Source organism: Ailuropoda melanoleuca, chromosome 13, assembly GCF_002007445.2.
Source record: "Ailuropoda melanoleuca isolate Jingjing chromosome 13, ASM200744v2, whole genome shotgun sequence".
Taxonomy (NCBI): Eukaryota; Metazoa; Chordata; class Mammalia; order Carnivora; family Ursidae; genus Ailuropoda; species Ailuropoda melanoleuca.
This window is the reverse complement of record NC_048230.1, coordinates 13,228,289-13,245,379: the sequence shown is the minus strand read 5'-3', so window position 1 is coordinate 13,245,379 and position 17,091 is coordinate 13,228,289. Positions and strand designations below refer to the sequence as shown.

Here is a 17,091-nt window from a genome sequence, read left to right as displayed (position 1 = left end):
TAGTTTTCTCTATAAAATCTAGTTATCTATAAAATGAGATGGTTGGCCTAGTTCCATGATTTTAGAACTGTGCTCATCTGTGCCACTCCTTTTCTCCCTTACAGTGGTTCAACTTTGGTTTGTTATGTATACTGGGAATACATGGATCTTTGAAAGATTTTGAGTATAGGTTTTGTACTTTATTATTTCAAAACAGGTTTTGTTAAGATTTTCTCGGCTATTAAAATGAAAACAATTTGAGATTGCTCAAGTAGAAAAGATGAATTTTCTGAACAAATATGGGCATATCTTGTGGAAAACAAATACAGCCAGGCATTTAATTTTTTTTTCTTCTTAAGGTATATATGTACTTACTGTGGTACTAATGTATAATGTACAATAGTAAATATATGTAACAGTTTAAAAAGATGTTATGAAACATATAAATAAAAATGCTAATAGTTTCTTTTCATACCCCCAGTAGATTGACTTACATACTCACTGGAATGATCACTCCTAATTTTTGGAGATTATTGAAGTAGAGTGATCCATCCAAACAAATCCCTTGCTTTGAAGTTCTTGATCTCTATGCACTTATGCACTCTATAAGTGATCTTTTCCTTCATCCCACTTAAGCCACCCATTCAGAAGCTTCCATCCTAGACTTTGTCATTACCATCATTTCTGATCTCAGTTTTAAACATCTTTCTGATGATTACTTCCTGTTTTTGCCAAATACTCTACTGTTTGTATTTCAACAATTTTCAGAATATATTGACACTTGTCCTTTATCAACCTTCACTTAAACCTTCTTTCACCCATACTGTAATCATTTCCTTGCAAACATTCTTAACTCTCTTGTCTTATTTTGTGCTTAACCTGGCAGGAGAGCAAGTCTGGCCAAATCTGTCTTACTGCTTACTTTACACCCGGTCCCCTCAAGGCCTGGGAAGAGCCAGGATCCCAGAAATACTCTTGTCAACTTTCATGGCTAATTCATTATTTTCTTTTTGGACTTCCCTTCGTGTACATTAACCACTTCCTTATGGTTCACAAGTTCATTTTTCTTCTTTGCAAGAGACTAGTCTAATCAAATAGAGCATTTCTTGGACCTTATTCCAAATTCTAGGAGAATCAGATTGCCCCAGTTTGGGGGACATGTTTATCTTTGGTTCCATGAACTATGGCTGGAGAAGCAAGGTACTATAGTACAAGCGTTGCTTCTGGGGTTCACTCTTCAGGATGTGTGGGTAGGGGAAATGAGTGTGGTGTTACTTGCTTAGAGAGGTAGCCATCGGAAAGACACCCCAAAAAGTGAAAACCACTTAGCTAATTAATCTTTAAGGTAAAGAGAGGTCCATAATGTGTAGTCCATGGATGGGCTTCAGTGAGTCCCTGAACACCCTGAATTTTTTGAAGTGTGTGTGTGTGTGTGTGTGTGTGTGTGTGTGTCTGTGCCTTTTAATGGAGAAAAGGACCACAATTTAAAAATATTCTCAAAGGGAGCTATGACCTACATAAAGGACTCTGCTATAGGGTTTATTTTAGCAATAATAATCTATGATTTAATGGATCTAGTAATGTTAGCAGTAAAAGGTGAGGCAAAGATAAATTTTGCTATTTTGAATTCAAGATAATTAAAGAGGTGAAGGAAACATAACTTTTAATGAAAAGAAGTAAGTTTTTCAAAAGTGGAGTTTGACAAATGCATGTTGTAAATTAACATTTTCTCTTTACATGTATTTTAGATCAACAGAGGAGAATATTCTTGCCACCTCCACCTGGAATTAGAAAATGTGTCATATCTACTAATATTTCTGCAACATCTTTGACAATAGATGGAATCAGGTACAACTTTTAAAGTTTCTTTTAAAGCCAAGGAAGGCACTTAGCTTTGAGTTTGCTCCTCTGTGCCCTCCACTAATTTCCTTCTCACCTATTTGTAATCCCCTACTATTTTTTATAATTATTGTTTGCCATGATTAGGAAATGGAGTAGGAGGTACACATAGTATTCCTGATCATACTTTTTAACTACTTGTATTTGGCAATTTGTGGCTTTCTCCTCCCAAATTTAAGATTATTTGTAATGCTCCATGGGTTTTATTATTCATTATTCATTGACTAGAAAGCCAAAGCTGTTTTTCTGTACTCATTATCAGCGTATACCTAAAATGATATGATACTCCCTTCTCATCTGGCACCTCCACTTGGTGGAGTTGTATGTCCAAGTGTTTTATGTGCAAGTGTTTAGCTGAAGGTACTGTTTCTTACTTTTCACCCTTTTGTGAAATAAACTATGATGTGAGTCTCTTATTTTTTAATGTAATTGATGATGCCATCAATTTTTGAGTAAGTTTAGTGAAGAAACACTGGGAAATTTTAAGTCTGGACTGATGGTTAATGTGAAATTCTTTTAGTCTATTGAACCACAGCCCTTTTGGATATTTATCTTTTATGCAGGATATTTTATGTCCTTAACTAAAAGTCTGTCTGCCTGTCACAGGAAGGCTGGACCTGAATCTCAAAGATCCTATATCTTTTCTTTTGGGCACAATGATCACCCAGATCTAGGAGGAAGTTTAATTTCCTTTGCTTTTCTCCTTTACTTTAAAAATAATTATTTCACTAAGGGCTTTCACTTCTTTGGAGTAAGTTAACCTCTGTAATTTTTTGTTTCCAGCAAAGGCAAAAGTCATTAAATATTGTGTTTTGGAATGTTCCCTTAGTGAATGGTAGACTTACTACTATTCCTACCTTAGTTTTTTACCTGACTTGTTCTCTGTTTTGTTGACTTAAATGGTGTTATTAAAGGCTACCTGGAATTAGATTCTAAACCTATTAGAGTGGTCTAAAGGTGACTTTCAAGTTTGTTTTTTAGAGGAGAAATTCACATAATATAAAATTAATATTTAAAAGTGAATAATTAGTATTTAGTACATTTACAGTGTTGTACAAACACTAACATTACCTCTGTCTACTTCTAAAACATTTTTAATACCCCAAAATAAAACCCTGTACCCTTTAAGCAGTTACTCCCCATGCCCCCTTCCATCCCAGCCTTTGGCAACCACCAACCTATTTTCTGTTTTTATGGCGATCCTATTCTGGATATTTCATATAAATGGCCAAACAATGTGTGACCTTTTGTGTCCGGCTTCTCTCACTCATTGTGCTTTCAAGATTCATCCACATTGTAGCATGTATCAGCACTTCATTCATTTGTATGGCTGAATAATATTCTATTATATGTATATACCATAATTTGTTTATCCATTTATCCCTTAATGGTTAATGTACATTTAGGTTATTTCTACCTTTTGGCTCTTACGAATAGTGCTTCTGTAAAAATATGTCTACAAGTATTGGCTGAGTACTTGTTTCAGTTCTTTTGGGTATATACTTAAAAATGCAATTTCTGGGTCATGTGATAATTCTGTCTTTAACATTTAAAGGAACCTTCAAACCATTCTGCACGTTGGCTTAACCATTTTACATTTCTATTAGTGATGTACAGGGATTCTAGTTTCTTAACTTCCAGGTTTTACGTTTGATGTAAAAGTCATCATGTAGTTGTTAGTTTGGTAGAAAAGGAGAATCCAAAGTGGCTAAAAATCAACAAGTCTTATTTTCTAGAAACTTAACTGATTTTCATTTTTCTTAGATATGTGGTAGATGGTGGCTTTGTGAAGCAGTTAAATCACAATCCCAGATTAGGGTTGGACATCCTGGAGGTGGTTCCAATTTCAAAGTAAGTCTCTATGTCAAGCTTTTTTTTTTTTTTTTTTTTAAAGATTTTATTTATTTATTTGACAGAGATAGACAGCCAGCGAGAGAGGGAACACAAGCAGGGGGAGTGGGAGAGGAAGAAGCAGGCTTCCAGCGGAGGAGCCTGATGTGGGACTCGATCCCGTAACGCCGGGATCACGCCCTGAGCTGAAGGCAGACGCTTAACCGCTGTGCCACCCAAGCGCCCCAAGCTTTTTTGTTCAAAGAACAGTTTGTTAAGTCATTTTTAACTGGTTTGGGGGTATGATGTTAACTACTTAGGAAACTTACAGTACATTTTGGGGACTTCTGTTTTTTTTTTTTCTTCTAAAGGAGTGAGGCATTACAGCGAAGTGGCCGAGCTGGCAGGACTTCCTCAGGAAAATGCTTTCGGATCTATAGTAAAGATTTTTGGAACCAGTGTATGCCTGACCATGTGATTCCTGAGATTAAGAGAACTAGTTTGACATCTGTAGTTCTGACCTTAAAGTGCCTTGCCATACACGATGTTATAAGGTATGTAGACAATTTGAAAAAAGAAAAATTTGTTAGGATGGAGCCAGATTATTCCTCAGAATTCTTTTGAGGTATTTGACTCCTACATCCCCCTCATTTCGAGGTTTAGCTAAACCCAAATAAAAGGCTTCTTTGCAGTATTCCTGTGGTTTGATTCCTTGCACCTATTTTAACCTTGGCCTAATGGGGTGCTTCATGCTGATGTTTATTTGAATCATTTAGTGACCACTGTTTATCTGTAATGAAAGGTATATGATGACCCTTATTCCAATCAGAAAGTGGTTTTCTGGTAGCATCTTTTGTATGACCAGCACTGTAGCAAGTACTGTGAGAGATACAGTAATACTCTGTGGTATCGTTTTGCCTTCACTAAACCTAATTTATATTAGGGAAACAAGATTCAGACACATGAGAAAAAGAATGGGACAGCTGTTAAGTTACTCAAATGTAACTATATAATTAATTGGCATAGATAGAATATTGTTGTAGGGGCTTGAAATTTCATATTATACATGGTAGAGGAAGTAATGAAGGAAAATACCGTTCTTGGTCTTAATTTTAGTCTAAATTGTCTGCAAATGTGAAAGTGTCAGGAACCTAGGGAGGAGGTGACCATGCATTTTTTAAATTCGTAAGAAGGGAAATAATTACTAGGTATATCTAAATATGTATTGTATACTCTTGGAAAGCCAATTAAAATATTTCTTGGATAGTTTAAAAGAAGAGATTTTCTGAATGAGAATATAAATCTTTGAAAGAGGAAAGCATATAATATATGAAATTCTAACTATAGTCATGAATGATACCAATGAGAAAAAAGAATCATTTAAAGAAATCTAAATGGCTAAGCAGAAAGCTTTCAGATGAACCCAGATTTTAAAATAATATTCATAATATGATTTTGTGAATAATATATAATTACAAAGCACCATATAATCAAGAATAAATATGTATTAGAAAATAGGAATAATATGAAGAGTAGCATATAATTAAGAATATATATTAGTAAAGTAGGAATAATAATTACTTAATATCATCTGCACTGAGTTATTTTTCCATTTTAAGTTTTAAGACTTAGAATGTACTAAAAGTCCCCAGAATGCTAGACAAAAAAAAAGATTTCTCCTCTCTCTCTCTCTTTTTACGATTTTATTTATAAGTAATCTCTACACCCAGTGTGGGGGTCGAACTCACAACCCCGAAATCAAGAGTCACATGCTCCACCAACTGAATCAGCTGGGTGTCCCTCCCCCTCTCTCTTTTTAATATGTTTGTAGAATAAGGAGAAATAGAGCCAGTATTAACTTGCAGATTTTGGGTTATCTAAGAGAAATTATGTAGAACAGTTTGCCAGAAAATTGTGAGAAATATAGATGTTTTGATTTCTTCATTTAGGAAAAGGGCAGAATCTGGAAACAACTGCCCGGTATGCTTGAAATTGATCTTTAGCAAATTCTAGCAGAGTTTATTAGAAAAATGGTTTTAGAGAATTTAATGGCAACTTACAGTAATCCATATGAATCAAAATAGTTCACAAAGAATATGTCATAACAAACCATTTCCTTTTTAGTTTGAAGACAGGACTGTCCATATATCAGGTACACCATAAAAATTTGAGTGAAAACCTAATGTCTCTTGTTTTCTACACAGTTTATGATAAGATTATATCTATCTATTATCTATCTATTATATCTATCTTATCTTTGTGAATAAGGTGACAGTACTGCTGAATATAGTTGCCAAATGGCCAAATCCAGAATGTATTGATTAATTGCTTAGCATAGCCTAGGTGGAGGTTTTGCTGATAGTATGGTGAACTTTGCTCTTTCCTGGTGAGCATTTTCAAAGAAAATGTTAAAGATATTGAAGTCATGGTTATAGATTGCCAGAAAATATCTTGCTATCTAATCAGTAGATGATTAAAACTGGAAGATTTAGAATGATCTTAATAGGCAAAAATCAACAAGGCAAAAGTCTGAAAGGTTACATCTTATATTCTTTGTTTTGGTTATACATTAAGGAAATACATGTGGAAAAGATCTGAAATTATCAGATCACCACAACTTAGTATGAGCTTACAATTATTATTCTGTTTAGAAAACTAAAAAATTCCTACTGGCATAGACTTTAGTTATATTAATAGACTGCAATGTCCAAATGACTGAAACTATAGCATTCCTTTTCTGTGTTGGTCACTCTGCATTTGGAGTTCATTTATGGGTATCAACACATTTTATGAGGATTTTGACAAGCTAGAGTATTTCTGAAAGACGGTGATTAGGTATGGTGGGTCTTTTAGAAAGCAAATAATACAAGGAGTGCTTGACAAATTTGGTAATTGGTATAATCAAGGGAGAAAAATAATGTTAGTTTTTACAAATCTTAAAGGGCATTCATGTAGAAGAGGAAGCTGACTAGTTTGGTATTGCTCTAGGACAGGGGTCAAAAACTATGGTCCAGGCTCACTGGCTGTTTTTGTAAATTAAATTTTATTGGAACACAGCCATGCATATTCATTCATGTATGATTGCTTTTGCTACAACAGCAGAGTTGAATAATTGTGACAGAGACCATATGGCCTACAAAGGTAAAATACTTACTATCTGGCCTTTTACAGAAAGTGTTTGCCGACTCTTGCCCTGGAAGATACCAGGACTTGTTGGTACAAGTTGTAGGAAAACTGACTGTAGAACAGTCTACGAGATTTTTGTTTATTTGTTTTTAAATAGAACTGTCAATCCTGGAATGGACTTTTATGTAAGGTATTGGACCTTTTGTCCTTTGTTGGACTTTTTCAAGGTGAGAAATTGGAGTAGATGAATTAACCATCTCAAGACTTATGGTGGAAAAAGTAATCCAGTGCAGATAGTATTAAGTAATTATTGTTCTTAATAAGGCAATATGTATATATATTCAGGCTTGGTTATATGCCACCCTTTGTGAATATTATTGTCTCATATTCACTAATAGTATTGTGGTTATATAAGAGAATGTCTTTATTTTCTAAGATTTTATTTATTTATATTTATTATTCATTTATTTATTTTAGAGCGAGTGTGCATGTGAGCAGGGGGAAGAGCAGAGCGGGAGGGAGAGGAAGAGGGAAAGAATCCCAGGTGGACTTCATACTGATTGTGGAGCCCGATGTGGGCCCCATCTCAGGACTCTGAAATCATGACCTGAGCCAAAATCAACAGTGGGACACTCAACTGATTAAGCCATCCAGGCACCCCTAAATTTTCTTTATTTTCAGAGGATGCATGCTGAAGTATTTTGGGGGTGAATTGACATTGTATTTGCAATTTGTTTTCAGATCGTTCAGGAGAAAATAAGAATATACATAAAGCGAATATGGTAAAATTAATCAAATATACTTATCGTTTTATTAAAAGCCATATTGAATTGGTGTTTATCAACTTGTAATGTTTGCCTACTTTCAGTTTTTCTCCGCTGGTTTATAAAATTGTAATTAAAATTGTGGGCTACAGAACAGAGTAGATTTGACCTTGGCTATGAAGAATGGGACAGGAATGAGATAGAGAAGAATGGTGAGTGAGTGTTCCAGCTAAGGGGGATCAAAAAGAAGTATTTTTTGAATTAGATAGAAGAGTGATTCAGCACTGAGTTCTACTCCTGAAACCAACATTGAACTGTATGTTAACTAACTGGAATTTAAATAAAAATTTAAAAAGAAAAAAAAGAAGAGTGTGATTCAGAAAAAATAATTTCTTCCTTTGCTGAATGCTGATCATGATCATAGAATGCTTAGGAAAAAAAAAAAGAGGAGAGAGGAGGACTTGAAAAAGAAGTAAAACCTTTTAAAGAAATTTTCAAGTCTGTATAAAATTTTAAAATGGTCAAGGAATGGACTCTTATTCATATCTCATTTAAACACACAGGTTTCCCTATTTGGATCCACCCAATGAGAGACTCATTTTGGAAGCTCTTAAACAACTTTACCAGTGTGATGCTATTGACAGGTAAAACAACAAAAAAGCAACCACAACAGATGTTAATCTCTTTCTGTTTCATTTTATTATTTTTAAAATTTTTTATTTTAAGTAAACTCTGTGTCACACATGGGGCCCAAACTCATGACCCCGAGATCAAGAGTCACATGTTCTACTGAAACAATCAGGCACTCCAATCTCTCTTTATTTTATTTTATTTTATTTTATTTTATTTTATTTTATTTTACTTTATTATATCATATCATATCATATCATATCATATCATATCATATCATATCATATCATATCATATTTGAGAGAGAGAGAGGGAGGGAGAGAGAGTGCCAGGGGAGGAGCAGAGGGAGAGGGACAAGCAGACTCCACAGTGAGTGCAGAGCCTGATGCAGTGCTTGATCCCATGACCCTGAGATCATGTCCTGAGCCAGAATCAAGAGTTGGGTGCTTACCTGACTGAGCCACCCAGGCGCCCCTTTAATCTCTTTTTCAAATAGGGTTCTTAATAGTTTCCTTTATCAGTAGAAAATGATATGTTTGAATTGAATGGATTGTTTTATCTGAAATTAGAATTTCTCCTCAGTTTTTCTTTGGCACAATTCTGAATTTAAAAATGATATGATAAAACTATGTCTATATTTGGTATTATTTAACAAGTAATTTTTTGAGTACCATTTCAGTGCCAGGCTTTAAGCTGGGTATATGAAAATAATAAGAGAGCCAGAGTCCTTGTTCCCATGATTGTACAATGGGGAAAGATTTGGTAATTATCATTCTCCTACTTCCTCAAGGATGTCCTCTATGCTTCTGCGGAATTTTTTGTCTTTTATTATAGTACTTTATTCTGCCTCATTGTTTAGTTTTTTTAATATATTGGCCCTTGAAAGCAGGGGATATATCAGCTTTATGTTTTCTTTCATCAGTGATTTAGTGTGTCATGTTTCTTATATTGAATTGAATTTCTGGAGTTGATTTAAGGTAATATAAACTATATCTGACTTATTCTGAACGATGAACATTTCATTTGTACTTTCCCAAGGTAGAAAGACTTAAGAACCTTTTCTTTCTATTAAGGAGTGGCCATGTAACCAGATTGGGTTTGTCTATGGTGGAATTTCCTCTCCCTCCACATCTGACATGTGCAGTAATAAAGGCTGCTTCTCTGGATTGTGAAGATCTGCTACTTCCAATAGCAGCAATGTTGTCTGTGGAAAATGTCTTCATTAGACCAGGTAAGAAGTTTATTGATGAGTTTTTAAAAAATTAATAGACTATAATTTTTAAAGCAGTTTTAGCTTTAAAGAAAAATTGAGGATAAGTACAGATGCACACAGTTGCCTCATGATTAACATCTTCCGTTAGTGTGGTGCATTTGTTATTATTGATGAGCCAGTATCAATACATTATGATTAACTAAAAGGGTCACTGTATTGTCTATTTGGGTTTTGACAAATCTGTAATGATACATTTCCACCATTACAGTAATATACTAAATAATTTCACTGCCCTAAACATCCCCTTGTGGTCCACCTATTCATCCCTACATCCCTTCCCCAAGCCCTTGCAATTACTGGTTTTTTTTTAACTGTCTCCATAGTTTTCCCTTTTCCAGAATGCCACATGGTTGGAATCATACAGTACATAGCCTTTTCAGACTGGCTTCTGTAGCTTAGCAATGCTCATTTAAGGTTCCTTGTCTTTGTGGCATAATAGTTCATTTCTTTTTATTGCTGAACAATATTCCATTGTATGGGATTTATCCAGATGTATGGGACATCTTGGTTGCTTTCAAGTTTTGGCAATTATGAATAACGCTGCTGTAATCCATGCACAGGTTTTTGTGTGGACACAGGATTTCAACTCACTGCTGAGTTATAGTATAATAATGTTTATATTTGTAAGAAATTGCTAAACTCTCTTCCAAAGTGTCTGCACCATTTTGTGTTCTCACCAGCAATGAGTCTGAGAATTCCTGTTGCTCCATATCCTCACCAACATTTAGTGTTGTCATTGTTTTAGATTTTGACCATTCTAATAAGTGTGTGGTGGTATCTTATTTTAACATGCAGATCCCTGATGATACATGTTAACCATCTTTTTATATGCTTATTTGCCATCTGTAGTTTTTGTTTTTGGTTTTTTGGTGAGGTGTCCATTCAGGTCTTTTTATTTTATTATGTTATTTTATTTTATCTTATTTGAAGATTTTATTTTTAAGTAATCCCTATACCCAATGTGGGGTTCTACTTATAACCCTGCGATTAAGTTTCATGCTCTACCAACTAAGCCAGCCAGGCATTCTCATGTCTTTAAATTGGGTAGTTTTCTTAGTGTTGAGTTTTAAGAGTTCTTTGTATATTTCAGATAACAGTCCTTAATCAGGTGTGTCTTTTGTAAGTATTTTCTCCAAGTCTGTGGTTTATCCTCTCATTCTTTTTTTTTTTTTTTTTTAAAGATTTTATTTATTTATTTGACAGAGATAGAGACAGCCAGAGAGAGGGAACACAAGCAGGGGGAGTGGGAGAGGAAGAAGCAGGCTCATAGCAGAGAAGCCTGATGTGGGGCTCGATCCCATAACGCTGGGATCACGCCCTGAGCTGAAGGCAGACGCTTAACCGCTGTGCCACCCAGGCGCCCCATCCTCTCATTCTTTTGACATTGTCTTTCATAGAGCAGAAGTTTTTAATTTTAATGAAGTCCAGTTTTCAGTTACTTCTTTCATGGGTCATGCCTTTGGTATTATATTTGAAAAGTCATCACCATACCAACACCCTCTAGGTTTTCTCCTATGTTATCTTCTAGGAATTGGATGTCCATTTGTTCTAGCTCCATTTGTTCAAAAGGCTATCCTTTTTCCATTGAAATGCCTTTCCCCCTTGTTAAAGATCGTTTAACTATATTTGTGTGGGTTTATTTCTGGTCCCTGTCTTCTGTTCCATTGACCTTTTTTCCTATTCTGTCAGTACCACACTGTCTTGAATATTGGAGCTTTATAATAACTCTTGAAGTTGGATAGAGTCAGTTCTCTGACTTTGCCCTACCCCTTCAACACTGTTTTGGCTATTTTGGGTCTTTTCCCTTTCTCTATAAATTTTTCAAACAGTTTGTTGATATCCATGAAATAAGTTGCTGGGACTTTATTTGGGATTATGTTGAATCTGTAGATCAGGCTGGAAAGAACTGATATCTTGACAGTATTGAGCCTTCCTATTCATGTACATGAAACATCTCTCCATGTATTTAGATTCTCCAGTAATTCCAGCATTTTTTATTACCATATATCTAGCCCTATGAGACATGAAACTGAGGATAAACGAATTTTACGTTTTGTTACTCTTTAACTTAGTTGTTTGAAATAGAGAGTTTATAGTGTTCCTGGCTGAGACTTAATTTCCTTTCACTGGTAAAGGAAGATAGTATGGTGGACCTTTGCCCTGTTATAGTACATTAGTAATATATTAACTTTTCTTCCCTAGACTCAGAAGAAGTGGAAGTTCAGCCCTTGTATCCTAAGAGAATTGTTTTGAGGTTCCCATCTCTTTAAACTTCTGCTTCTTTCCTTTCTTGGTGTGTCGGTATGGAACACAACTTACTTCATCTCATAGCAGCTTTACTTTCTTCTAATGGGGGTGGAGGGTCACAATTTTTTTTTTTTTAAAGATTTCATTTATTCATTTGACAGAGAGACAGCCAGTGAGAGAGGGAACACAAGCAGGGGGAGTGTAAGAGGGAGAAGCAGGCTCCCAGCAGAGGAGCCCGATGCGGGGCTCGATCCCAGGACTCTGGGATCACGCCCTGAGCCAAAGGCAGATGCTCAACGACTGAGCCACCCAGGCGCCCCTTTATAAAGAGCTTCTGGGAGAGCCTGGGTGGCTCGGTCAGTTAAGCTAATGACTTTTGATTTTGGCTCAGGTCATGACCTCAGGATTGTGAGATCAAGCCCCCATGATGGGCATAGAGCCTGCTTAAGGTTCTCTCTCCCCCCCGCCCCTCCCCCTTGAATGAATGAATGAATGAATGAATGAACGAATAAAAGAACTTCTGAGTAGACAGTGTATCTTGCCTGGAGCCAAGACCAATAATAGTGTGTGCTGTCATACTGGCCATATCCCTTTATAGGCTGTGAGTGTGTGTCCAGATTGATTGATTGATTGCCAAGACTATAATGGAGGATACATTTTTCTATAAAAATACTCTGGTTTAATCAGTGTGCTGCCTATCCCCATAAGATTGTAGTCTTTTTTTTTTTTTTTCCCTCTCCCCTAGATTGTAGTCTTCAGTGTCAGAATTTTGGTTCTAGTAATACCCCTAACTACAATTGTTCTTTTGTAGCGAAGACTAATATGCAGGGGCACTTGGGTGGCTCAGTTGGTTAAGCATCAGCCTTCGACTTAGGTCATGATCCTGGAGTCCTAGGATCGAGCCCTGCCTCTGGCTCCTCACCGGGAAGTCTGCTTCTTCCTCTGAACTTCCCCCTCTCCTGCTCTCTCTCTCTCAAATAAATAAATAAAATCTAAAAAAAAAAAAAAAAGACTATATGCAGTAAATAAGGTTGGCTGGGTGGTGGGTAGGGGTTAGATGAAATAGGTGAAAGGAATTAAGAGAAACAAACTTCCAGTTATAAAATAAATAAGTCATGGAGATGAAAGTACAGTATAGAGGGGCGCCTGGGTGGCACAGCGGTTGAGCGTCTGCCTTCGGCTCAGGGCGTGATCCCAGCATTATGGGATCGAGCCCCACATCAGGCTGCTCTGCTACGAGCCTGCTTCTTCCTCTCCCACTCCCCTTGCTTATGTTCCCTCTCTCACTGGCTGTCTCTATCTCTGTCAAATAAATAAAAATAAATAAAATCTTCAAAAAAAAAAAAGAAAGTACAGTATAGAGAATGCAATCAATAGTATTGTGATAATGTTTTATAGTAACTACGCTTACTGTTGTAAGCACTGAGTAATGTATAGAATTGTTGAATCACTATGTTGTACACCTGAACCTAACGTAGCATTGAATGTCAGCTATCCTTTAATAATAATCTTTAAGTAAATAAGTTTGGCCGGGTTTCAAAGCTAAAAATACTCTAAAAACTATTAAAGAGTATTGAAGTGAGAGTCAAGAGATGAGGGTTCTAACCTGACTCCACTGCAACCTAATTATATTGGCCTAGTTTTTCTGGACTTCATTTTTCGTTTGTAAAATCAGGGAGTTAGATTAGGGTGATCCAATCTATTGTCTTGGAAGTCCAGAAAAAGGAACTGGATTTCCTCATTGGAATTTTTAAATAGATGAAACCACTCCAGTGTTAGCTCTTTTTTTTTTAATTACCTTTTTACTATATTACAATTTCAAACTTACAGAAATGTTGAAAGAATAGTAAAGGAATTCCTCTATACCTTTTACCTAGTTTCAGCAGTTTTTAACATTTTGCTGTATTTGCTTTACTATTCTTTTTCTCTTTCTCTGTTTCTCTCTGTATATATGTATGCATTTTATGTCTTTTATAGAGTCATTTAGGAATGTTACGCTCCCTTGCCACAAAGTGTTGATAATGTATATTTACTAAGAATAAGGGCAGTCTCTTATTTAACCATAGTACATTTATCAAAATTAGGGAATTTAATATTGACACAATACTATTATCTAGTCCAGAGTCCATATTCAAATTGTCCATTGTCCCTAGAATATACAAAAGTAGTTTTAGAATTTCTACGATACACCACTGTCTGCTGACAGTTTTTATTTATTTATTATTATTTTTTAAAGATTTTATTTATTTATTTGAGAGAGAGAGAGAGACAGAGTGAGTGAGAGCCCCAGTTTGGAGGGGAGGCAGAGGGAGAAGGAGAAGCAGACTCCCCCACTGAGCAGGGAGCCTGATGTGGGGTTCGATCCCAGGACCCCGAGATCAAGACCTGAGCCGAAGGCAGATTGCTCAACCAACTGAGCCACCCAAGGTGCCCCTACAGCTTTTATTTTTGTGGTAAAATTTACATGTAGTGAAATATATAAATCTTAGGTGTGTAATTCAATTAATTTTGCAAAGTGCACATACCCATATAACCCATACCCCTGTCAAGATATGGAACAGTTTTATCACTCTGGAAAATTTCCTCAGTGCCCCTTCGCAGTCAGAATCTAGCTATCCCACCTCCCCCCCAGTCAGCCATTTCTCTGTTATTTTCTTTTTAAGCTTGGCTTTTCTGAAACTTCATGTAAATAGACTTACATGTACATTTTTGTGTTTGGCTTCTTTTGGTCAACCAGAATGTGTTGAGATTCATCCATGTTGTATTTATCAGTGCTTTGTTCTTTTTATTGAGTAGTAATTGCACTGTATGAACATACTACAATTAGATTTTTTTCCCCATTATCCTATTGATAGACATTTGAATTGTTTTTTGTTTGGTGCTATTTATAAGTACAGCTGTTAAGGGGCGCCTGGGTGGCACCATCCATTAAGCGTTGGACTCTTGGTTTCAGCTCAGGTTGTGATCTCAGGGTTCTGAGATTGAGTCTGGACTGGGCTCTCTCTGCCCCTCTTCTCCTCCCACCCCACCCTCTTGCGTGTACACACTCTCTCTCTCAAATAAGTAAATCTTAAAAAAATACATATATAGCTGTTTTGAACATTCCTGTGTAGGTCTTTTGTAGATGTATATTTTCCTTTCTCTTAGGTAACTAGGAAACAAATTGCTGCATTATTGAGTAGGCATGTGTTTAAGAAATTGCCAGCCTTTGGGTGACTGGGCGGCTCAGTAGGTTGAGCATCCCATTTCGGCTTGTCCTGGGATCAAGCCCCCTCCCCCCACCCACCCATGCAGCCCTCTGTCAGGCTCCACACTCAATGGGGAGTCTGCTTGGGATCGGGATTATGTCTCTCCCTCTGCCCCTCCCCCTGCTCACATTCTCTCTTGCTCTCTATCAAATAAATAAATCTTTAAAAAAAAAAGAAATTGCCAGCCCTTTTCCCAAAATGGCTATACCATTTTAAAATTCCATCAGCAATGTTTGCACCACATGTCTTCCTCAACATTTGGCATTGCCTTCTTGTTATTTTATACATTCTATTATGTATTGGTGATCCCTCCTTATGGTAAAATTTGCATTTTTCTGCCGGCTAATATTTTTGTGCATTCCTGTGATTATTGGCCATTTATCTGTCTTCCTTTGTGAATTGTCTGTTAAAATCTTTTACTCAGGTTTTAAATTTATTAAAACATTGTGGAATCTCAGAGTTTTTAATTTATTCTGGATACAAGTTATTTGGTAGATATGAGTTGCATGTAGTTGTTCCCACTCTGGGCTTTTCTGTTTACTTTCTGAACAATGGCTTTTGATGAGGGGAGTTTTTGAATTTTGATAAGTTTAATACATCACCTACTATTTTTGTGGTTACTATCTGAATGCTAAAAGATCTTTTCCTGTCCCAAGATCATGAAAATATACTTCTCTCTTATATTTCTATTGATATTTACCTAAAAGCTTTATAGTATCGAGCTTTTAATAAAGTTAGTACAGTGATCCACTTGAAATTAAGTTTTGTATATGGCATGAGGTAGAGGTCTAGGTTAGTTTTTTTTCTCTGTGAATATCCAGTTATTCCAGCACATTTATGGAAGAGATTTCTTTCCCCACTGAATAGCATGGCACGTTTTTAGAAAATCTATGGACTATATATGTGTGACTCTTTCTGGTTTTTATTTTATTCCATTGATCTGTTTGTTTATCCTTATGTCAGTGCCACTTTGTGTTGATTACATAGCTTTATGATAAATTTTGAAATCAGATAAGTCTTTCAACACTGTGTTCCTTTTTTGATACCCTGGTGGTTATTCCATATTCCTTGCATTTCTATACAAATTTTAGAATCTGCTTATTAGTTTTTTCAAGAAAAAGCCTGCTAGAATTTTGATAGGGATTGTGTTGAACCCTTTATTTTTGTTGCTTTTGCTTAACATGTCCTTGCTGTAGATGATAATATACATCTTTAATCACAGTTTACTCAATGAATATTTTATTGCCGCTTGTAAAATACAGGAAACCTTGCAACAATTTATTTCCATTCACTCCTCCATCATGTGTGCTATTGTTGTCATATAAATTACATTTACATATGTAGTAAACTTCAAATACAGTATTATAATATTTCCTTTAAACCTTCATATGTCTTTGAAAGAAGTTGAGAAGAAATGAAAAATTAAGTACATTCCAGTACTGGAAGTAGAAGGTCAGGTATTGGTTTAAAATTTCTTTTTTCTTTTAAAGATTTTATTTATTTATTTTAGGGAGAGATAGTGCACGTGCATGCATGCCTGCCTGCGCTAGCAGAGGGGAGGGGCAGAGGGAAAGGAAGAGAGAATCTCAAGCAGACACTGTGCTGAGCATGAAGGCTGAGGCCATTGTGAGAATCAATCCCATGACCCTGAGATCATGACCTGAGCTGAAACTGAGTCGGTTGTTCAACCAACCAAGCCACCCACATGCCCCTGATTTTAAAATTTTTATTTAGAATCTTCTGTCTGTGGATGGATTGTTGACTCAACTTTTTAGCTTGTTCCGGTCTTAGGGGTTTTTATTTGTTTGTTTATTTTTAAGATTTTATTAGAGAGCACAAGCAGTGGGGAGGAGCAGAGGGAGAGGGAGAAGCAAACTCGCCTCTGAGCAGGGAGTGTGATGCAGGGCTTGATCCCAGGACCCCAGGATCATGACCTGAGCCAAACGCAGATGCTTAACCAACTGAGCCACTGAGGCGCCCAGGTCTTAGGTTTTAATTATGTGTTCTTTTTTTTTTTTTTTTTTTAATCAAGTCCTTGAGTTGGTTTTTGGTATCTTGAAGGCCTTTATTTGGGACCTACACTTTAGGAAAGTGT

At 36.1% G+C, this 17,091-nt stretch overlaps 1 protein-coding gene across 1 annotated transcript in view; it reads left to right on the top strand.

The window, feature by feature from the left end:
• The window catches only part of DHX40 (DEAH-box helicase 40), a 47,172-nt gene that overhangs the window by 13,100 nt on the left and 16,981 nt on the right, over positions 1-17,091 (top strand). Inside the window, exons 8-12 of the mRNA XM_002923320.4 lie at positions 1,728-1,827; positions 3,643-3,729; positions 4,080-4,262; positions 8,162-8,242; positions 9,302-9,459. Of these exons, the coding sequence (XP_002923366.1) occupies positions 1,728-1,827; positions 3,643-3,729; positions 4,080-4,262; positions 8,162-8,242; positions 9,302-9,459 (609 nt within the window). The remainder of the gene's footprint in view (positions 1-1,727; positions 1,828-3,642; positions 3,730-4,079; positions 4,263-8,161; positions 8,243-9,301; positions 9,460-17,091) is intronic.